Raw genomic sequence first — 26096 nt, forward strand, 5'->3', positions numbered from 1 at the left:
GTATATGTGGATGTATGTGTATCAAGTAGACAGGATTATTTGCCTATTCATTTGTTTGTACATATGTACCTTTATTTATTTCATAAGAGGAATATTTCTTTTTATACCTAGTGGAATACTTTGAATTATTTGCTCATACTTTTAAAGAGTGCATGAAAGCTCTTTCTTCTTGTCAGAGTGCACATAATAAAATTAGATTAAATAAACTATATGAAGTACATTTTGTATGATATGCTCTATCTTTTTACTCTTACGAGATCATTTTAGTAATTTCTTATTGACTGAGTTTCATGCGCATATGTGTAAATTTTATTTTATGTTAATATCACCATGATAAGTATACTTTTATACAGAAGATAATGTGTACAAAGATCACTTAAAACAAAATAAATCGAATAATATATTTATCGTTGGAAAGTAAGTTCATATAGATAAATTAATGAAATAGTTTGTGTACCTAATTAAGTGAATGTATGTGTACAAAGAACAGCATTACACAAGAGTGCATGATTATTTATGCACATAACATGCACGTATATATGTATATTTTTACTTTTGTTTTCAAGTATTAGCTTTCGTTGTGTTAGAATATTTACGTTTAAAAGTCATAAATGAATACACATGCATAAATATTTATATATAAACTTTTTTATTTTGGCCTTTTTTTTACAAGTACATAAACACATTAGGACCTTATGTGCCCACATTACAGACGAGTCTATGTAAAATTTTTTGAATATTGGATATAATAAGGAAATTAATGAAACTCTGATAAATGACAAGGGATTATATAAGAAATGAATAAAGTTTACTGAAATAGCTATTCAACTTAAGGATGTTAATAAAGTAAAAATATATGACGTACTATGTAAACCTGATGAATGTAGCGTAGTATAAATTTATTAGTAATAGAGTAGTTTCATTTAGCACAAGCCTCATTTTATGTTTCGTCAAAAGTTCAAACGTACATTTTACTATCTTTACTAGAGAATTCTATAAAGAGTGTTAATTAGTACATTAATCGTAGGCATTATGCCAACCAATACACGAATTAATTCAAATTTGTAAAGTGTAAAAACACGAAGAAAAAAAGTAAAAGTTATTAGTTTGTCATAGTACTATGAAACAAAATTTGTGAATACACAATGATATACATATGTCTAAGAAGGACTTACGTACATATACATATGTTTATAATATTCAGGGTCCATAAATAAGCATGTAAGGAAGTATGTACATGTAATAATAAAAAATGTAGACAAACAACTTGAGTATGCAAATTTGCATATAAAATATTAATTCATATGTGACTTAAAAAAGTTATACCATGTTTTCTGTAACTTTTTTTTTTTCTGTTAAAATAATATTAGATTAATGTATATAACTTAATTGTAATATGGAACTTTTATTTAAGCTTCAACAAAATAAATTAATTAGAAAAAATAAATGCCATTAAAATTAAAGACCAGTATGAAAGATACTTGTTAAAGATCATAAATGTTATTATGTACGAAATTACTTTAGCATATGTTAGTTTGTGAAAAATATTTCAGTAGCCCCAACAGTAGTATTAGTAATGTAGAAAATATTTTTGAGTTCTATAATAGAAATAACAGTAAAAATATTAGTTAATGAAAAAATAGGAGAATAGTAATTTAATTGAAAATATATATAACATCAATTAATTAATATTTAAACAAAATATTAAAATAAAAAAGGTTATATGCCTTATTTTTATTATAATATTAAGAATTTGTTAGTTTAAAAAAACATAATTTATTATTACCAAATTTATACTTATGTAAAATGAATGTTACAAATGATATTATATCTGCAATGATTTAAATTATTAAGTGATTAATATAAATATATATGAATTAATATATGTACATATATAAAATAAATATATGTATTTATTAATGCTATATATTGTTGTTCTATGCCCTCACTTAGGACTTCATAAATTATTTGAAGATAACTGAAAACTAATTATAGTTTATTTTTTCATTTAATTGAATATGCATAATTAATTAATTTAAATTTTCGTTAATATTTTTGAAAAAGTCAACATGAATAAAACAATATAGGAAATCGTTAATGCTGTAAAAATTACCAACTATATTAATTACATGCAATTTTAGAAGATAACAAATAAATAAAAGTTTAAATCTTTATATAATATTTTTCATCATATATTCTTTATAAAAGAATGTATTGTTTATTAAGTAGCACTTATATAATCTTTTTTATAATAGCAGTTTTGAAAATTTTAACAAAGTAAGCGATATACACATAGATGAAGTATTAAAATCCTAGAACCAAGACTTTTATTAAATGTACTTATATCAATATTTATACTTTATGAATATGAAACCACAAGATAAAAAAATAATTGTATTATTTATGTTAAATATTTTAATATAATATGTGTTATATAACATAATAAAATTTTTAAGATTTTACTTATTTTTCTTTTATTTAGTTTTTTTTTAGAAAAATAATATGCTAACATAGATTATTATCAATATATTATTATACAATGAAACAATATATTTAATATATTAAATTATTATAAATATCTAGATTCACTATATTCTACAAACTATATAGTACTATGCTATTTCTTCTTATATAGGTATATTTCAAATAAATATAACTCATTTCTTTTCATTTACTTAAAAGAAATCATTTAATATATAATTTAGAGTAATATTTATTTATAAATTAATAAACGTACGTACAAACTTATCTTCTCCATAGAGTTGTCAAATAAAAAATAATGCATTCGGAATTTTTCTAAATAGTATTATAAGTTATTTTATATATTATCTTTTCGTATTTCTTATTTATATCGTTTTATGTTCTAAATTATTTTATATAAAATATTTATTTTATAGTAGTTTTATGTTTTTAATTATGGTATTTACTAACAATATTTTTTTTCTACATTTACTTTTTTATTCTTTTTTTCAATATTTTCATATCTATAGAAATTATAAATTTATATTTCTTTCAAAAAGAAAAAATGGAATAAAAAAAAAATACGAATTTCATGCTTCTTAAATTTAGTAAATTTTATTTTAGTCATAATATAAGAATATGTTTTTTTTTAATTAAATAGAAATTTTATTATTCTACATTAACAATATGATACGAATATACAAAAAAGTTAGATTGGATAGTATATTTTAAAAAATAAATACTTTGTGTGTCAATTAAATTCTGTAATGATATTTCTAAATTTTTCTTTTATAAATATTCTATATGTCTTAGGTGTATGGCAGATATTAAATTATATTTTGTGTTAAAAGAAAAAACTTGTCTTTTTTTATTTTTATTAATTTATCTCTTGAATACTATTATATGTTATAAAGTAATCTTATATTTCTCAATTATAAAATAATGCTTAAAGATTATAGCATGTACAGATAACAAATATTATTACTATGAACCTTAGTCACAAATGTAATAACTATAATCCTAATATATGACAGTGCAACTATTGTCTTTGCATATTTTTTATTCATTTTAATTATAATATAAAAAAAAAAAAGGCCACGAAAAGTTATTTTGTTTTATTTTTTTGAAAAATATTGATAACAAAAATTTATAATTGTTCTTTTAAACTATTAAAACATATATACATTTTGAGAATTCACTAATAAAATTAGTTCTACGAAAAATTGTTATATTTTATATTGCATTTTTTATAATGATAATTATTGCAAATGTTTAAAAAAATATTTATAAAATTATCTTTTCTTTTTTATCCTTTATATTTGCATTTTAATTGTGAATTCGCTACCATTTTAACTAAATTTAGTAAAATAGAAACGCATTTAACTATGTTCTTCTATTAATAACATATATATATATATCGAAATTTGTACCTGCTTATAAAAGTTTGAAATTAAATAATTCCAACGTTAATAAAAAACACAAATATTTTATTTTATTTAAAACCTTTATATTTATCTATTTTATTTGGATAAAATATTATATCAATAATGCGATATAAAAATAACATAGAGGAAAAATTTGTTTATATTTTTTCCTGCTTTATGATACATATATATATATATATATATATATATATATATATATATATTTTTAAGAAAATTTCCTTTATGTGTAAGCAAATTTAAAGCAATATAGATAATAAAAATATTCACTTTTCGTTATTGGATACCTCTGATTTATCTTTAGAAAAGTAGAACTGTACAAAAGGAAATTAAGGCTCAAGAAATGTTATATTATTATGAGGAAATGAGAAGGTAACAAATAATATGGGAATAATAATACATTATTTGGAAAATGATATTATGATTTAGACAATGAGGATGTAGTGCTAAATCAGATTGTCATGGAAAAGATTAGTTAAATTCATTAATTTAAGAACAATATCCAATAAATTAGGAAAAGTATTTATGTGTGCTATATGTAATTCATTTGCATAGACAGATAAGTTTAATTTGAAATAATATTATATGAAGTATATATTTATATATATAAATACAGCAATCTAGCAATTATACCTAGGAAAAAAGTTTAAAACTTCTAGGACATATTATTTTCGATATCTCATTTACTCCATAGAAATCGTTTGTAGTATTTAAATTATCTTTTTTATTAGTTATAACATCATGCAATTTGTTAAATAGATGGTGGTAATAACTAATAAGATAATATTTTATTTCAGTGGAAGAGGATACAACTGTATTGTTCTTAGCTACTTTATTATGTATTTCAGTGTATATATATGTACATTTAAAATTTTTAGAATAAACCTTAGAAGTAGTAGCAAATTAAATTAAAGCATAGTTATAATTGGTATATTGTTATCAGAAATACTTTTTTTAATGATCTAAGGAAATTTATATTTATGATTAATGAAATTGTGTTTAAAAAAAATTAATTCTTGTATTTTGACAATTTGTTTTTACGAAAAATAGATATTAAACAAATTTATATTGGTATAGAAAAGTAAAAAATTATATAAAAAATATTTATAACAGTTCCAATGTTTCTATATTAGTATTAGTACTTTAATTTATTTGGGGGAGTAATTTAATATTGTGGTATAATATATATATGCAATATATTTTTCGGATATATATAAATGTTAAATTGATATTTGTCAGTACTTACAGTTAGCGTAGGTTTCTTATATATAATTATTATATGTATTAAATGTTACATGTATATTTTTATTATAACAAAAACACAATCGTTAATATAATATAAAATTTTGCAAATTATATGATTATTCTGATCTAGTAAAGTAATTTATATTTTTAAATATTATACGTTTTTTTTATGCTTGTGAATAATCTTTTCAATGATTATTTTTTAAAATTCATTATATATTTCTTTTTATTTTAATGTATTACATGGTTTTTCGTTCACCAAATCTACATCCATGGGTTCTTTTATGGTCATATGTATATTTCATTTAAAGGTAAACGTAGTAGTTCTTATTTATAAAATAATTATTTTGACTGTTATATGTTTCATAACTTATTTTATTTAAGAACACTTTAATAAATTTCTATATTCTTTTCATAGTACAATACGAAATTATGAATAATTAATAATATAATTCTCCTTTAAAAAATAAATTATTAATAGAACATGATCAATTATTAAATTCATGAAACTTTATATTTAAATGATAAAATAAAAGAATATTTCTTATTTAACTTGTTGTCTTATATAATTGTTAAAGTTAAAAAGTTTTTAAAAAAATTATTAAAAATCTATGTACAAATTTATTGATATAAAATTATATTCATTATTACACCTAACGGCACTAAACAAGTATATTATTATACCAAGAATATTTTTTTGTTTATACATTAATTGTTTCATGCTTTATTTATTTAAGTATTATATAATGTTTTTTTTTTTTTTTCTAAATATATATTAAAATAAAAAATAAAATAAAATAACTCGATACATTTAGAAACTTTACATTTAGAAATAATAATACATATTAAATTTGATTAAATAATATAAGCCTCAAAAATTATTTTACAAAAATAAAAGATGATTCCTTATTTGCCTTTGAAATTTGTTATAAATTTGATGTTTTATATATGTTACAAAAGATAAACGAATGAATATGTTTATGCTGTACCTAATTTCAATAACAAAATTATTATAAAATAAAAATCCATAAAAAATATGTTTTTCATTTATTACTTGCACTATCATATTGTTATAATAATTAATAGTTTTTTAGGAATAACCAGATTTTCAGAAATATAATGTTTATGAAATTGGAAACATTGACATTAAGACATAGTGAAAAACAGTAATATTTCTCTTGATTTATGAAGGTATGTATTATCTATATTCCCTATATTCTATATTATACATATCATATATACATAGAAATATTAAGTAATTATATATATTTTATTTTATTTTGGAATGAATTAATAAAAAAGAATTTTGATTATTTTATTATATTAAATAAATAATTTATATATATTCAATATTTATTAATGACTTCAAATTATATTATTTTTATTGATATTTTCTTTCTTTTTCTCTGTTGCAAAAGGAAATTTAATTACATACTTTTTATTATGTTTTTGCGATAAAAAAGTAAAATATAAATATAAGTAAATGAATAGATATAGTATTCTTTATAATTAAAATAAAATTATATTATTTTCAATTGTCTCCAATCTCATTATTTTACGTTTTTAACGTTCTATATCATGGAACAAAAAATTAAAACCCTTTTATTTTTTAAAGTTTCTATGTTTATCCTTTTAAGTTGGATATATCATTTTTACATTTTTAAGGTAAGGTAATAATATTTAGAGTTATTTGTATTACATTTTTTGTGCTTTGTTTTTGTTAGTACTTTTTCATAGTGTAAAATTATTCATTTGTTTATATAAAACCTTTTTTTTTGTTTTTTTTAGAGTACGTATAGTAAATTTTTGGTTGAATGCTATAATTATCGTAGAATATTATATAAAACAAATTATCGTATACTAGCAATATATAATCAGGATAAGGATTCATGTGTTGTATGTTTAAGAGAACATATACCAAATGGAGGAAACGATCAAAAAGGAATAACTAACAATGATAAATGTTCCAAAGGGAAAAAGAAAATATTAAATGGAAGTTTACCACAAAGTGCAAGAAAAGGCAAAAAAGATATAAAAAATAAATCATATTTATTTGAAACAAAAAAATATTCCTATTTAGAAAGAAAGATATTCAAGGAACTTGATTATGAACATTTTCTTAAAAATAACAGGACAATTAGCAATAAAGTTTACAAAAAAATTATACGTAAAAAACTCGTATCACTACTCAATTCACCTTTTATGTTATTGTTTTTATTGTTCTTAATAGGATTTATATTAGATTTATCTGTTAATTGTGGGTTTATACGTGGGATGGTTAAGACATTGACTTTAATTGTACCTGGATGGTTTGGTCACTTAAATAATATGTTGAAGACCTCCAATTTAAGTTGGTTGTTCGAGCCTTTGGATAAAGTAAAGAAACTGATACGTGCAAGTACGAAGACTAGGACGGGTTGGAAAGTAGAGATGGTAGACGGATATAGTTACGTGCCGTATTTTTTTGTCTTTCTTATATATATAATACCTTTAATTATATTAGGTATCACACTTATATTAGGAGTTCTTTATTATCATAAGAAAGTTATGAAATATGAAAAAATTAAATTAAGGAAAATATAAGATGTAACATGTTTTCTTATCTAATGAGGTATTTAATTTAGTGTAACAAATGTAGTATATTTGAGTATGTTCTTATTTATCATACATACCAGTCATTAAATATTATAAATGCTGAGATATGTACATATCCTATATTGCGCACAATAGGTAAAAAATATGTTCTTCAATTTTTTGTAAATATCAATGCTATAATTTTGTAAAATATATATTTTAATATATTCCTTCAGTTTAATTAAATATTTATCTTTTAATATATATATATTTATATATGTAAATACATTTTCATTAAAAATATATTTCTATGTTTTATAATAAATATATAATAAGACATTTCTTATAATATTTTTGAAGTCGTTTATTTATTTATATTTGACCTATATGAAATATCACTTTCTACATTTTTTCTTATTACGCTCTAAAATTATTATTTGTTGATGCAATTATAAATATATATAATTGCTTTTAGAATGAATATAAATATATGTCGTTTTATATTTAATAAAATAAATTAATATATTTTGTTGTATTTATACATATTTTTTTCTTTAAAATAAAATGTAAAAGTTCATATATAAGAAAGATTATATAAAGCAGAAGAATATTTTAATATAGAACAAAATATAACCTGAAAAAGAATAAAATAAAGTATTATATTAATATGTATGAATCGTTATTTAAGCATTTTCATTAGTATAATATATGATGCATTAAAACTATATAAAAAGCATAAGTACATGAAAAAATTATAACATAAAAATAAAACATAAATGATATGAATGTGCAAAAGTATAAAAAATTATGTGATGATCATATATATATTATTCCAATAAATTAACAGGACGTTATATATATTTTCAATAGGTTGTATATATGAATATTAACTTTTATTAACTTTTAAAAAATATTGAACAACATGGAATTAATGGTAAAATAAATACATATATATAACAGTATATAAATCAATATCATAATTATATAAAAATATTATGAATTAAATTATGATAATTTATTTTTTTGAGGTACTTATTAATGTATACACCACCGGAAGCATATACTTTTGCTTAATTTCTAAGAGCAAATAAGAAAAAAAGTAGTATTTTTACAATAGAAATATTATAAAATTACACAATATAAAGAATAATTATGAACTAAATTACTGTTTTAGAAGAACGATTATTATTTTTATTTATTGTGAAAAAATATTTAAGAAACTGAAATGATTTACATTATATAGATATAACTTTGAAAATATGATTTATTAAAAGAAAAGTACATATATAAAAATGGTATAATTAAAATAATGAAATAACGGAAATAATTTAGGATATACAGTTGAATGAAAAAAATGATAAAAGAATAGTAGGAATATATTTATAGTTCTCGATATATTTATTTAATGAAAAAATCAGCTATATTATAAAAAATAAAAAACATTTGCATATGATATTTAGCTTTACATAAATATAAGGAATTTAGATGAATATATATATAATTATCAGAAAAGAGAACAAAAAAAAGGTTTAGAATTAATGAACCTTTTTAAGAAGTATGAATTCACAATATAAGTAAATATGTCGTAAAATTTTAACACACATAGATACATTTTTTTAAAAGTTAAAAATGTATTATTAGAAATTTTTAAAATTTGTGAACATATATATTAAATGGAAAAATTAACTGTATCTAAAAAATTGACAAAACGTTATTATGACAACTTATGGAAACTACAAAATACTTTTTATAAATGCCACAAATACAATATAAATGATTAAAAACAATAAGAATAAAAAAATGTTAATTTTTGTACGTTTTTTTTTCAGATATATAAAAATACAATTTTACATTTAATTATATTTATTTTTATATAAATTTTTAAGAATTTCCGTGAAATAAAAATATTTTAAATTAAAAATAAAAAAGTTTAATATTAGACGATTACCATAAGATTTAGTATATATCGCATTATTTTAGTTATAACACAGTATGTTAAAATGGATAAGGATCATAAATATCTGAATATAAGTTATCTGTACAATTAATGCTGTTTTCAAGAAAAAACTATCTATTTATGTTCATTATTTAATATATATTTCAAAATTATATCTATGACACAATATATTTCTAAAATTATAAGTATATAATAAATTATACACTTTAAAATTATAAGCTGTAAAATTACTAAATTATATATAGTAGTAAATTATATTAATATATTTTCATATTTTATACTTGAATTATATATGCTAGATAACATTATATATAGATTAATTGCATTATATATATTTTTCATATAATGAATTTGTGTGAATTATTTCTATAACAATTTTACTTTAATCATTTTTCATATTTTTTAATATATTTACATTTTTTCTGAATATATATAATTAATTATATACAAAAATAAAAAATTTAAGAAATGAATATAATGATTTATAATTTAGAAATAATAATATAAATTAAACATAATTAAAAATTATATTCTTTACAAATAATAATGCGAAAGTAATATTATACTCTTTATTTACACATATAATATATAATATGTAATTTTTCAGATATTATGTAATATATACTTAATTGTATTTTATAAATACATTATATAATATATAAGAATTAACCGGTTTATGTAGTAATTAATGAAATACTATAAATAATATAACAAGGAAATTTGAATACTATATAGTTTTGTGAATTAATATATTGCTATAATGATCAATATTTTATTATAAATTAAAGTTTTTTCAAAAATATTGTATTTACAAAATTATAATTATTAACTGAAAAATATTATTAAAAGCAATTATTGTTTTTCTGACACATAAAACAATCCATTATCTATATTCTCTACATTCTACATTCCATGTAAAACAAATATTTCGAAATTAAAGGAAAACATACATATATTTTTTATTTAATTTTAAAAAAAATTAACAAAATATATATTTAATTAATGTTCTATAATAAATAATTAAATTATATGTTTTTAATATTTGTACATATATACTAATTATAATATTTTGATTAAAGTTATTTTTTTTTCAAAATAACATTATCATATAAATTTTGTAATATTTATTTAATTTTATTTTTCTGTTCAATGGTTGGAAACATTTTTATAGTTATATACATATTATTATAATTGTACAAATAAGCAAAATATAATAGCAAAAAAGAATAAAATAAATAACATATATTTTTTTATCATTTCAAGAATATTATTTGTAATATTATCCTTACTGTATATATTAAAGTATTAAAAGTGAACATCATGGAAAAAAATATTATTTTAATCTTAATTATTAAATTTTATGCGTTTATTCTTTTACGTTGTTTATTTCATTTAGAAAATGATGTAATAGAAAAATATTATTTAAGAAAATTTGACTTTTTCATGTAGTTCGTGTTTTATGTTTATTAATACTGTTATTTTCCTTTATTTTATTTATTTTATTAAATAACATATATTTAAATTTTATTATTTTTATTTATCAGAGCACTTATAGAACATCCATAAATAATAATTATAAACTTGGAAAAATTATAGTTATAAGAAATTACCGATTACTAGCAAAATATAAACAAGATGTCTATTCAAGTAATTCGGTTTTAAGAAGAGACATGTCAAATAAACTGAAGTACGAAAAAAAAGATATACATAATAAAGAAAAAGCAATAAAAGAAAAAAACAGTAAATATAATAGAAGTTTACTAAATCAAGCGCAATATTATACAGAATTTAATGACTATAATAATGGAATGTTTGATGGTAAACATTTCCATTTTGAAAAAAAATGGATAAAAAAAAAAAAATATGATGATTTTTTTGAAAAAAACAAGAGAATTGGAAATATAGCTTTAAATAATATAAAATTTAGAAGTTACAGTTTTGGAGTTGCTATAATTTTTCTTATTGTTTTATTGGTAATAGGGTATCCTATTTTACATAGGTATGGTTTGCTGAAAAAAGCTGGAGACCAGATATTAAATTTTTTAAAATTGAACGAAAAGCTTGGAGGCGTAGAACCCTATATTTGTGTAATATTATACGGAATACTTATCGTTTTGTTATCACTAATACTAATCATAGTCTTTCCAAAGATATTAATAAATAATGAAAAGTATAATAAATATAAGTTAATGACTGAGTAAAAAGAAAAATGAAGCATACACTTTTTTTTTATAATGAGGATATCGACATAAAGTAATATCTGTAGTATCTTTAGTGATATATTATTAATACACTGAGCTATATTTGTTTTTACTTTTAAAGATACATTTATGTATAACTTATTCTAATTGCACGGAATAATAATAAATTATGTTCTTAGTTTTTCTGTGAATTTGAATATTTTACGTCTTTTCCAATTTGTATATTAAAGTATTATTTGAACTTAATTAAATACATTTAGAATAATAAATGTATCTTATTATTTAAATAAACTACTATGAAAAAAATATATTTGTGCTTTAATATGAAAATATGGTAGCACAATTCTTATCATATATATAACTGCAATAATTTATATTTGAACTAAAAGATGGTGCTTTATAGTTTACATCATGTTATACTTTAAAATGATTGTTAGTTTAAGTAAATAAAAAATGCCTTATTAGATTTTTTATAAACAATTAATTTATTTCAATCGTATTTAATGAAATGAAGTGCGTTCTTTATACTATATTGATATATATATATATATTACTCAAGAAAAAAGATAATGTATATTATATAAAATAATTTTTATTAGATATACATTATAAATTATATTTATTCCTTAATACTTTTATAAAAACTTTTGGTTAATTTTTTTGATGGTATAAGTGTGTAGTTATAAGTACATAATAAAATAATATCTTTTTTAATAGGGTTCTTAATTTAAGGTTTATGTTCAATATTTTAATTTTATTACATTTTGCATGTTACATTATTTTGTTAGCTTATGTATATTATTAAATGTACAATTAATTCTCTTGTAAAAATAAAAAAATAAACGTTAGAATTTTTAAAAATTGAAATATATATTTATATATATACATGAAATAAAAAAAAATAAACAAAGTCAAAATAAATAAATTCACTTTAAAAGGTAAAAAGAATGTTAATAATAATTTATTATTAAATTAATATAATAAGAATGAAATTATAAATTTAATTGAAATGGAAAAAATAAAAATATATGATATATTTTAAAATTCCTATAATATAATTATATTTACTTTCATTTCCCTTTGTTTTAAAAAATATATTGAAACTTATCTATTGATAACACTTTAATTTATACACTTTTTTATATTTAACTTTTATTTTTTTGATTTCTTAAAAACATTACTAAATAATAATATTTAAAATAAAATAAATAGAAAGAACGAAAACAATTTTTTTTTATTTACATGTTGTCGTCTTCTATGAAAATATTAAATGAGCGTTAACATAAAATACTATATATTCGGCATATATATATTAATTTCGTGTTTTAAACGTTTTAATACTTTCATTGATGTATTAAATATATATTAATAAAATTTGTATATAAAGTATAGATAAAATACTTTAGTGCTATTAATATATAGGTACATAGGTAAATGTTGAATTTCTGATACTATGCACATTTTAAGGAGAAAATAAAACACTTCATTAAGAAATAAAAATATTGAATGATTCATTAATTTTGTGAATGTGTATATAATTAAAAAAAAACACAGATAAAACTAATAAATAAAGGGTTTTAGTTCTGTTATAAATGAGAATTATTTATCTGAGAATATCTAATAAAAGCTTAAAGTATTTTAATAACGTATACAGTATTTTTTTTTATAATTTATACACAGATTCATTATGTCTTTATGTGCTTTAAGATTTTTCTTTTCTTTCTTTTTTTTTTTTACATAATTTTTTTGCATCAGATTATATAATATTTTTTTTTTAATTTATAGAAATTTTTTATTTGAAATGCGATTTTACAAGGTTAAAGTTAATAAGATCTAAATGTGGAAATACATCTAAGAAAGCTAAGGTTCTCAATTCTTATAGTAAGAAATCTTAATGAGTATAAATAGAACGAGAAGAAAATAAAAAATTCAACATTTGCATAAGTATGTATACATTGTTTATTCTTCTATATATACAGAGCATTATAAGGATGAGTATAAATAAAAATTTTGGTTTTATTAATAATAAATCCATATTTATACACTTGTGAGAGGAAAATTTAGTGAGAATTTACTTATATATATGTATAAAATTATACAAAAAGGAAAAATATGATATGTAAAAATTAAACGGTGTCTATTTACTGTTATTATACAATAATACCATATATATTTATAGATAATAATTAACAGTTGGAATATAGACATCAAGGTTTAAAAAAATATGTAAAATGAAAAATTAATACTTAATTATTACAAAATAAAAAGAAAGAAAAATGAAGAAATAACATATATAGTTATTTCATAATGGTTAATAAAAAAGTGTAACATGAGGTTCTAGTTTATACTATAAAAGAAATAATTTTAAACTATATTTATTTTGCGTTCAACAAAAATAAATTATTTGAAAAAATTAAAACTTACACATATACAATATTCCAATTAAGTATAAAGTATTATGAGTATAATTTTTATATCTAATTAAAGCTCTTTAAATCTACTATGCCGTTTCTCTAAACAACAATATCGTAATTACCACGTAATGCCTATATATACAGGTTCTCTGCATTAATACACCTAATGAGAATAATTATAATGCTTAATATTATATGGTTAATTATTTAAACATATATTCAGATGTAGCTGAAAAACCTAACATAAATAGAATAAATTGAAAATTCATTAAGTACTTAAACAAAACTTTTCAAAATTAAAGAAAAACCTCATATATAAATTATTTTCTTACGTATATATAAGTGTTAAAAAAAAAATAATAAAAAATAATTTAAACATTTTCATTATCTTATAAATTTTATAAAAAACTAATGCTGAGAAGAAGCAGTAAAGATGTATATACTATATTTAAGTTATAAAAACAAGAATTATATTAAAAGAATCTTTTTAGATAAAAGTTGAACATTATTCATGTATTATATAAAAATTAGGTGTATGTATATATATATATAAATATCCTAAATAACATAAAATTATATATATATTAAAACAACTGCCAGAATATTATAGATTTATAGTAATTATTCTATAAAATTTTACTTATGAGTGCTTACAAAATTCCTTAAGTATAATTGATATATTATTGTAACTCTTATAAAAATTTTTAAATATTCTATAGAATAAATATAACACTGATAATAACAATAATACACAAGATATATAAATTCCTTTAGACCGTTGTGATATTACATTAATTAATAAGAAAATAGAGTTTAATATATATGGAGTAAACTCCTTAAGCATTTTTTTAGTAATAATTTTTTTAAAATTACCCATAAGTATATTTGGCCTTTTATATAGAGTTTGCAATTCTTTTGGTAGTTCGCTTTCATCATGTAAATCTAATATTTCTAAATTTGGGCATGTTAATGGTTTTATACTATATTCTGTTTACTTATATTTTTTTACTCGAATTGATTTTTTTATTTCTTCACGAACATCATCAAAGTAATTAATAGGTGATAACGAATGTTGAGCATTTTCGGAATTATCATTAAATATTAATGAATTACTTCAGTTTTGAAAATTATCTTAAAAATAATTTTTTAAATTAAATACTGTCTCCTGAGAATCTATATTTGTTTCCGTATAAAATAATCTGTGTAACCCTATATTTGATGTATTATTTAAGTTGATTTTTTATTCCATATTTTGTCAGAGTTAGTTCACTGTAAATTAAGATAAATATATAATATTTATAATAATATCTGTATTTTTATATTAATATATTATTCATTTTAATATAAAAATGTAAGATTACAAAAAATGTATACAAATTATTGTATATAATAATTAACTTTATAGGAATATTGGAATATCCACATTAAAAAAGTAAAGAGGAAAATTTTATTTTTTTGTTCTATTGTGATGAATGTATTTAAAATACTAAAACTTATGTGATGATAAAATTTTAAGGAATATATTTTTTTTTGAAAATATTCAATATAATATTTGGTATAATTTTTTTTTATATAAATAAATTTTTAAATTTATATCTTTCTTAAATTAGTATTAACTATAAAATATATTCAACTTAAAATTGAGAAATGATGCGTTAAACAAAAATATTATACTAATTTTTCTATATAATAATATTTTTAATTAAAGTAATATAGATAAAATAGGTTTAAGAAAAAACATTAAGAAGCGTATAACCAATTATTACATAATAATTGCAACTAGGAATAATGTAAAAAATTTATTTCAAATATTTTGTATATACTTGTATATTTTTTGCATTAAATATAAATCTGCCTTCTTAATTTATCTATGAAACTCAATAGGAAGAAATAAATTTGTAAGACATGAAGTATACAAGTCATACTTTAAAAATATAAAACTTTTAAAGGATATGTTGATTAAAATAGTAAACAAAATTTTGTTAAATTCTTGTGATATTTATAGCCTTTGATATTATTGAATATAGAGGTATATTAAAGATATGATATAATATTAAAAATAAAAATTTGAAGTATAAAGTTTATTTTAAATTCATACGATTAAGTAAGAAAATACAATTAAAAAAAAAAAAAAAAAATTTAATAAAAAATAACAAATTTATATAAGAGTGTCATAAAGAATAATATATACATACTGGGCTAACATTTTTATGATACTTTAAATTGGAATTATATTATATTTAATATTATGTAGTAAGAATATAATTATAATAATATAGTAAAAAAGTTCAGAAAAATGTATTTTAGAACAATAATAAAAAGATTATGAATTAAAAAATATAAATTAGCCTTATGATTAATATAGAAATTATTAGTTAACATTATTCGCATGGTTTTTATAATATTAATTTAGAAGTTAATGAATTATTTTCTACGATAATTAATATTCTATAATTCACCTTTATAACTTGATATAGTATAAATATATTTGCGATTTATGAAATACATCTACCTTATAAAGATTAAATATCAAATAATTCATATTATCATCTTCTATATATATTAGGTTTATAATTAGCATACATTACTATGTTTATATATGTTGTTTATATATATATAAATGTTGATGTACAGGTTGGTAAAATTTTTTTTTTTTTGTATATTTAGATGATTCGTTATGTATAGTATTTATATTGGTACATTTAACATATTTTTCTTATACTGTGTTATTATACATATATAATAAATTCATAGATATTGTAATGTACTTTTTTTGTATAAAAAAACTGAGGATAAAATGCGACGACGTATATTAAAAAATTTCATTGGAATATGATTTACATTTAAAATTAATTTATAAATAACTTCATAATATTTCAATATAATACTTTATGATTTTTTGTGTACTTTCTTTTAATTAGTCAATATATATGTGTATGAATAAAGAATTTTTATTTTTTGAAAACAATAAAATTTTGAAATTACGGATTTCTAGTTGCTATGTTTTTTTTTTGTTGCTGTTGTTGTTGAGAAAAGAAATAGCCTAATTATCAGGATTAAAGTATTTGAATAATATATTGTTTACAGAATATAGCATAGAAATATTTTTTCGCAATTCTATATAAAAGGATGACGAAACTGTTATACTCTATTTTCATATAATATTATGTAACTAATCTTTATTTTATCTGATATAAATATATTGGATATGTATAAGATCATAAGAAATAATAAAAAATATACAAATCTTATGTTAGTGTTTGAGCAAAAGAAACAATTTGGAATACATGTTTTTATGTAAAGAAGTATTTAATATGAAGTAATATCTGTAATATTTTTAGTGTTATACATATAATACATATAATCTCTAAAATATTGTAAATGCACATGTGTACATCCGGTTACGTTGATAAGCAACAAATAAAACCATGTGTTATTTCTTTGTGAATTTGTAATTTTTAATAATTTCTACTTTGTATTTTAGCGTACTATTTAATATTAATTAAAAAATATTAGTATTATATATATATTTGTATACATAAGTATTTTTCAATGAACAATATATATTGGGGATATAAAATAAATAAATGATAAAAAAATTCATATAATTTTATGGAATTCCCATAACTTATGTTTTAAATTATGGTTTTTATATTCAATTTTTTCATAATATACTAGTCTAAATGATTATTTGTTTAGATAATTAAAAAAAAGTCATTATTAGTTATAAATTAATAACATGTGCGTCTTTTTTTGTGTTTTGATGTAACTACTTTAGAATATTATGTTTCATTGTTATATATATAAATATTTATATAGTTAAATTTTTTACTCTAAAATACTCTTAACATTTATTATACAAAATAATTTTTATAAGTAATGTGTTATAGAACATAGATATATTGTAAAATTCATTTTAACTTTTTTTTCTAGTCTACAAAAGAGAAAGTATAGATAAATAATAAAATATTATGTTTATAAAATGAGAGTTACAACAGTTTAATAACTTCATAATTTTAAAATATAACAATAAAATAACGAGAAAAAATTATTCAACATTATATTATTGTTTATAACTATAGTGTTAATTCAATATTTCTGTAGATAGTTAAATATATATTAAGTTAAAAATTTATAGATAAATATGTTTTATATATAAATGTCAATAAAATATTAAATTAACGTTAATGATATATTAATGAATAATATTCAAAGTTTCTATTTTGGTTTTATCATAATAGTGATCATCTAAAATTATTTTATATATCGGCAAAAGCTAAATAAACTTTAGAGTTAATAAATATAAATAAATTTTTTCTGCAATTTTAAGGAAATACGTATGTATTTAATTTTTTTTACTATTTGTTATTCTTCGATATAAATATATTAAGTATAATTTTAATATTATATTCAAGATACAACAATACATATATTTTATATAAACATTACTAATTCTTTTATATGCTCATTTTTTAAATAAAAGGAAATAAGAAATTATTTTTTTCAATATATAATTCATAAATTTAGTTCTAGGATTTATAGTTAGGATTCAATTTATTACTTTAGAATAGTAATTATTTATTAGTATAATTTTAGTTTTAGTAGAAGTTGTATGTATCTTATTAATACTGTGTATCACAAAACTTCTCCAAAAAACATGTGGATATCGGCATTAATATTTTTATTATAACATTTACATAATTATTAATTTAATTGCATTTTTTAAAAATTACTTAAATATATATAAAAGAGTAAATTTACAAAAAGAAATTAGCATTTTTATTCGTTATAAAATAATATAAATACATTATACAATCTAGATTATTTGTATTTTAAAACTTTTAATCTATAGCTACTCTATATATTATGTCTTTTTATTTTTTATCAAATTCTTTTTAAAAATATATATTTACTTAAAAAAAAAAGAATAAATTAAAATCGATACATTTAAAAATTATTTATTTAGAAATATTCATATATATTATACTTAATTAGATATTATAACCTTAAACATATATACTACAAAAATGATGTATTGTTCTAAATTATTTATAAAATAAATATTTATTCATAGATTACGTAATATTTTATAAATATTTTTTTTCATATTTACAGTATTCCGTGGAAGATTGAACATAGTACAAACACATAAAAAAACATATTAAAAAAAATAATGTTTTCTTTATTTATTATAACTTTTATTATAGTTTTATATAATTAACATCATTTAACAATAATAAATAGTTTAAAAAAAAAAAGAAAGAGTTTAAAAATCATAATTCATAATAGGAAAACTTCGTTGATAATTATTATTACCTTTATATATAGAACAATATAATATATATATTTTATACGATCTATACGATGAATTCCATTTTCTAGATAAATAAATTCAATATTAAGAAATTATATATTTTTTTTTTTATTTTTAAAAATATTAAAAAAATATGTAATATACTTAGTGTAGTATATTAAAATGTATATATATAATATATAGGAATGAAATAATTTTATTTCATTTTAATAATTATTAGATTTTTTCTTAAAAAAACTTTAAGATAAAAATTATGTGATGTATTTTTAATTTCATTTTTCCTTGAAAATATCGTGAAATATATTATAATAAGATATAGTACATAATGTTCTTATGAAAGAATAAAAAATCTCAAAAAATAACTTTTGAAATACATATATCGTTTTTTATTTTTAGAAGTATATTTTATTATTATTAATTTTTTCCTTAGAGAATATATCGGATTATTAAAAACTTTAGCTCATGGATCAGAGAATTATGTTACTTTTATTAATTAAATATTTTCTGTTTATGCTTTTAACATGGATATGTAATTTATGGAATGATGCGGTATTATAAAATTATTGGAGTATATTTGTTTTATTCATATTAATCTAATTTTAATTATAATAATATTTTTTTTTTTACATTTATATCTTTAATTCAGTTAAAAATATAATACTAACATTTTTTTATTTTAGAGATCCATAAATAAATCTTTGTATGATAACTTAAAAGTTAATAGAAAATTAGATATAAGAAATTACAGATTACTAGCAAAATGTAAGAAGAAAAAGGACTTAAATATTGTATCGTTAAATGAAGATATAGCAGATAACGGAGAGTGCGAGAAGAAAACAACATATAATAATGAAAGTGTGTTCACAAAACTAAAGAAACAATCTAATATATATCCATTAAATAAGGCGCAGTACTACACAGAAGTTATGAATTATAACAATGGAATTTTTGATGGAAAATATTTTCATTTTGAAAAGAAATGGATCAAGAAAAAAGATTATGATAATTTTCTCGAAAAAAACAGGAGAATTAGAGACATAAAATTAAAAAAAATAAAATTTAGAAGTTACGGATTCGGAATTGTTATATTTTTTCTCTTTTTCTTGTTTGGAATAGGATTACCAATATTACACGGATTTGAGTACTTAACGGATGTGTTGTCACCTATGAATAATCTTCTAGGATTAGCTGGAGATGGAGTAAAAAAATACTCTTTTCTAATATCATTTGGCATACTTATCATTATATTATCTATTATGATTTTAGTATCAATTCCTAAGATCTTAAAAAATAATGAAAAATATAAAAAAATTAAGTATATGACTGAGTGAATAGTATAATAAGTATTTCTTTTTCTGTAAGAATTCAATCAATATGATGTCATAACTGTGATACTTTTAGTGCTATAATTTTTATATTCACAACTATGATTTTTACAGTTTTATAGATGCACGTGCGTATAGCTTTTCATTTTTATATGGAGTGGCAATAAAATATATTCGTTCTTTTGCTAATTTCAATGTTTTAATGTTTTTTATTTTGCATAATAAATTATTATTACAGAAAAATTAAATATTATTGCTTAATATTTATATTTGTTTAAAATATATTTTTATAAAAATTTATGTATATGAGGTAAAATTAATATAAATTTATTAATGTCGCTTTACAATTTATATTTAGAATGAAAAATAATTGTGCCATATTTTTTATCATCTTCAAGCTTAATATGATTATTGTAGTTCTAATAAGAAAAATATATGACTAGCTTTATATTAAAAAATATTATGTTTTCTTTTGTAATTGATGAAACTATGTAAATATATACTGTTACAATGATATATATATATATTTTTTACTCAATATAAAAAGCAAAATATTTATTTTATTAAATATATATATTCCTTTTGACTTCTTAAGAGATGTTAGTTTTTTTTTTTTTCTTATGGTATATCTCGGGAATTATGTATATAATAAAATAATATCCATTTAAAACATGCCTCTGAGTTAAGGTAGAATGGTTAATATTTTTATTTTAGTATTGGTAATATTTTATTTTATTTATTAATATTATGTCTATTATTAAATATACAATTAATTTTTTTAGTAAATGAAAAATATAAATCTTACACATTTAAGAAAATGATATACCTTTATATTTATGTACTTAAAAAAAAAAAATTTTAATGAAAAATAACATGAATTTTAAGTATATTTTTTTAATCTATAAAAGAACATTTAATTTATAGCTTATACTTTTAATATATTGACCAAACAAAATTTTTTATTACTGAAATATATTTTAAATTAAGAATAAATTATTAATAATATGAAGAATTCGTAAGCGAACGAAGAGTACAATTATGAATTAATTAGGTTAAAAATATTTCAACATGGTATTGCATAAACAAATTAATAAGGAAATGTTTTATTATTATTTTTATAATAGTTGTTGTTATATACACGATTATGACGTTCTCAACGTATATATAATAAGGTAAAATTAATAACAAGTATTAAAAAAAATATAAAAAACTACATAAGATTTTAATACCTATTAGTAATATGAAGTACATGCTAAGCATTTTTGTCTTTACCAAATTTATGGTAACTATAAAGAAAAGGTCATAAAAAATATTATTGAGTATTTTTTCATCATCCACAAATTTTTATTTGTCCTTTTTATTTGAATAAGCCAATCTTTTAATAATGTGTTATAATTTTAGTATTACATATTTATTGTTTTATTATTTTGAATATGATATTGAGTATAATCCTAAAAAGGTTATGTTTAAATTAATAAGAAAAATAATGATATATAGTAAGTTACAATACTGTATAGTTATTTTTATTAATATATAAGTGTGAATATCTGAAAATTTCTAATTAGAAAATTAGAACAACAGCTAAAATTTTTACATGATGAAAGAAGTAAGTCCCAATTACTAAAATATCATATGTATAACAACGTGTATATAGTGAGTTTCATGGATCCTATAAAAGAGTAATTCTCTTTGAAAACTAAAAGAAAGAATAATTAATTTTAATATTTTTTAACTTTTACATATTATCATGTTACTTGCTATTATATTTATGGGAATATTTGCCGTATTCTTCCTTTTGTATAAAGTAAATAAAAAATAAAATATAGGAATATAATCACTATTTGTTACTAATATTATTTTAATGAAATATTTATAATTATATAATAATTTTATATATATATTTTATTTATCATATATCTACTTGTTTTCTGACCTTGGATATTATATTTATACAAGATTATTAGGATAACAAAAAAAAAATTACGAATAATTGTCCAATAAAATACATTTATGAATTATTAAAAATTGGACATGAGTATATCTATTTGAATCCTAACAAGAGAATGATTTTTGTCGCTTTATTCCTGTAGAAAACTCCTTACTAACATTTTATATAAAATATCTTCCAGATAATATCAATAATATTTAAAATTTCGCATAATTGGACAAAATTTTAATTCTATTCATTTTAAAGGGAACAAATTAAAATATACTTTTAAAATATAGTCTTAATTAAAACGTATATATTCTTTTTATTTTTTGAATAATATATTTATTTAAAGATATTTATTTTTTTATTTATACAGTAATAATATCGTAGTTATTAATTCTTCTATTTCTTGTTTCTTTATTTTTTTTAATTTTTTTTATTCCTCTTTTAATAAGTATGTAATAAATGTTATTTCATATTACTGTGTAAAAAATCTACATTTACGTCATAATGTTGTCTTATATATTTACGTTTTAAAGTTTTTTTGTTTGTACGATAATGAAAATACGATATACAAAAATATTTTTATGCAACTGGTTCTTGAATCATATTCTATTTATGATAACCTTTCCTTTGAATAATTTTTATATAATTATTTTTGTAACTCTTATAAATTTTAAATACTTTCAAGTTTCGTTTATCTAATTTATTAATATATCTACCATTATATGTAACCTTTAAATTACTAAGTATACTACTTTTTAATGTATATAATATTAACTGTAATTTTTGTATAAAATATCATTGAGAATGACAGTTTACATTGTGGAATCTTGTATTATATCTGTTTACTACTTTTTATATGTTTTGTAAGGATTATCTAGTTGCTTAAGATTCCTTAATTTCATTTATTTTCTTTCATTGTAAACAGTTACGAAGACAACATTTGACTGGATTAAACTATATAGAAGAAAATAAATATAAATATATATACTCAAAAATAATAAATTATTTTTTATTTTTTTAGTAAAAATGTAATTTACAAATTGTGGTATAATATTCGAACAATTATGTACAATTTATATTAACCTTATATATAATTAATAAAGTGAAAGATGTTATAATACTACAGCTGTTATTAAGGTGGAAACAAATAAGTAATTTACTTTTGTAGGTCGTAAAATCTGTGGTATATTAGAGCGAGAAGTTACAGAGGACATTTTTTTATTATGTGCTTTTTTAAATTTGTTTAACTCTTCACGAAATTCGTTATTTTTATGTCCTGAGCATCATTTATAATGTTTAGTAACAAAATTATAATGATTTCCAATTATCGCTTCCATTATCATTAGGTTTATCACATTTACCATTAAAGCTATTCAAATCCTCATAATAACTGTATATATTTTTAAGATTTTCTAGAATACGAGAATTAATTATTTTTATTTCTTGCTTACATGTATCATTAATAAATCCTGTTATATCAACATTAATTTTATTAAACAAATTATATTTATTATGAAAATTACCATTATTTAGTAGATATTTCAATTATTTAAATCTATCATGAGTAGCAGCTTCGTCCTTCTTCGAATATATACTATTTAAGTACTCAATGAACGTTGGACATTAAGAGAAAAAATCTGAATAAATAGAATTATCTGAATCTGTTGAATAAATAGTACTACAAGGGGTATTATTAATTTCTCAATTTTGGGATGAGAATGAATTAAATTTTTCTTTATATTTAAGAACCGTTTTCACTGTATCGTCCTAAAAATAAAACAAAAAATTATAATATATAAATGGAAAAAATAATATTTTTTGAAAAAAAATATTTATTTCATTTAAAGAACACCAAAATTTTGAAAAAACATGATACTCATTTGAATATAAGGGAAAAATAAAATATGAGTTCTAAACATTGTAGGATGTCATTGTATTAAATAAACGTTAATTGGGTAGCAAAAATTCAATTCATATCAAATTATTTTTATATGTAAAAAAATGATATATTATATGTTGATTTTTTATAAATATATTTTTTTGATACACTGAATTTTAAAAATAATTTCTTAACTAAAAATACTCTTTAGTTTTTAGTTAAAATAGAAATAAGTCAATATTGTGTGAATAGTATAAAATAATAATATTTCAATTGTAAATATAGTAATTTCAAAAAAGGGATTACTTTACATTTATTAAAACATATTCCAGAGTACCATACACTTTACAATTATTTTTGTAAAAAAGTGTATTATATAATTTTATTGAAATGTTATACAATAAAATAAAATATTATTAGTACATATTCACATAAAAAGAATATCGTATTGAAATATCTACTTATTAATATACTTATATCACTTAAAATATCATATGTACATAAATTTAATCTCTTTGGAAGGTATAGAATATTCTCTTTTATTAACTTTTATTCGTTACTAAGGATAAATAATACATGTCAAATTATTTCAGTTTTTATTATACTACTATATAGATTTATATTTTTGTTAAGAAAAACTTCTTGATTATAGCTGTCATAGAAATTTAAGTATATGAAAATATAATTTAACTAAAATTTTAATAAAATATATAGAAAATAAGGGAACTTTGTAATTTAAATATATGATTCATCAGAAAAAATGCCTTTAATAATAAATGTATTTTTAAAAAGAGAGATTATATCGTATACTTATAGAATAATCCACTAATTTTACCCATTATATTACATAGCGAAGTTAAAATTTTAGTTAATTTTTACATCTTATAAATTTGAAATAATAAATGTATATTGAAGAAATATTCTTATTAAATATCGACTACTTTTTATAATTCATTAAATTGAGGATTCTAACATATTTCTATTAAAAAAATAGTTAAAATCATTTATTATTTTATTATAGTTCCTAATTATAGTTCTATTTACATTTTGATCGAGCTATTTGAATATATATTATTTTGATAATAAATAAATTTATTATATTTTGTTTTTATTTTTTACGTCATTGTAGAATTAAATTAATGAATTAAATTTAAATATATATTAAGAGTTAGTAAGTAAAAAGATATTTCTTAACTTCATAATTGTTAATTTCTAAAAGTGTGTTATATATAAGTATAAATCTAAATTAACATTGGAAGTTATTAAAATAATTATGTATTTTATACAAAATTTTATTCCTTAGTAAGTATTTATTTATATATATATTATTATTTTTATTTTTTTTTTTT

At 18.4% G+C, this 26096-nt stretch overlaps 3 protein-coding genes across 3 annotated transcripts; all 3 read left to right on the forward strand.

The window, feature by feature from the left end:
* Positions 1 to 6725: 6725 nt before the first annotated feature.
* On the forward strand, positions 6726 to 7730 carry MKS88_000242 (fam-l protein; the record flags this gene model as incomplete). Its single annotated transcript, XM_067219298.1, has 2 exons — positions 6726 to 6812; positions 6936 to 7730. The coding sequence occupies 2 exons, from the start codon at positions 6726 to 6728 to the stop codon at positions 7728 to 7730; spliced, it is 882 nt and encodes a 293-aa protein (XP_067070361.1).
* Positions 7731 to 10998: 3268 nt separating this feature from the next.
* MKS88_000243 (fam-m protein) lies at positions 10999 to 11879 on the forward strand (the record flags this gene model as incomplete). Its single annotated transcript, XM_067219301.1, has 2 exons — positions 10999 to 11082; positions 11223 to 11879. 2 exons carry the CDS (start codon positions 10999 to 11001, stop codon positions 11877 to 11879), a joined length of 741 nt encoding a protein of 246 aa, XP_067070362.1.
* Positions 11880 to 20069: 8190 nt separating this feature from the next.
* Positions 20070 to 20938, forward strand: MKS88_000244 (fam-m protein; the record flags this gene model as incomplete). The annotated part of the gene is made up of 2 exons (XM_067219302.1): positions 20070 to 20156; positions 20288 to 20938. 2 exons carry the CDS (start codon positions 20070 to 20072, stop codon positions 20936 to 20938), a joined length of 738 nt encoding a protein of 245 aa, XP_067070363.1.
* Between the last annotated feature and the right edge of the window lie 5158 nt (positions 20939 to 26096).

The sequence above is a fragment of the Plasmodium brasilianum genome (genome assembly GCF_023973825.1).
Source record: "Plasmodium brasilianum strain Bolivian I chromosome Unknown PB_00_09, whole genome shotgun sequence".
NCBI classification, from domain to species: Eukaryota; Apicomplexa; class Aconoidasida; order Haemosporida; family Plasmodiidae; genus Plasmodium; species Plasmodium brasilianum.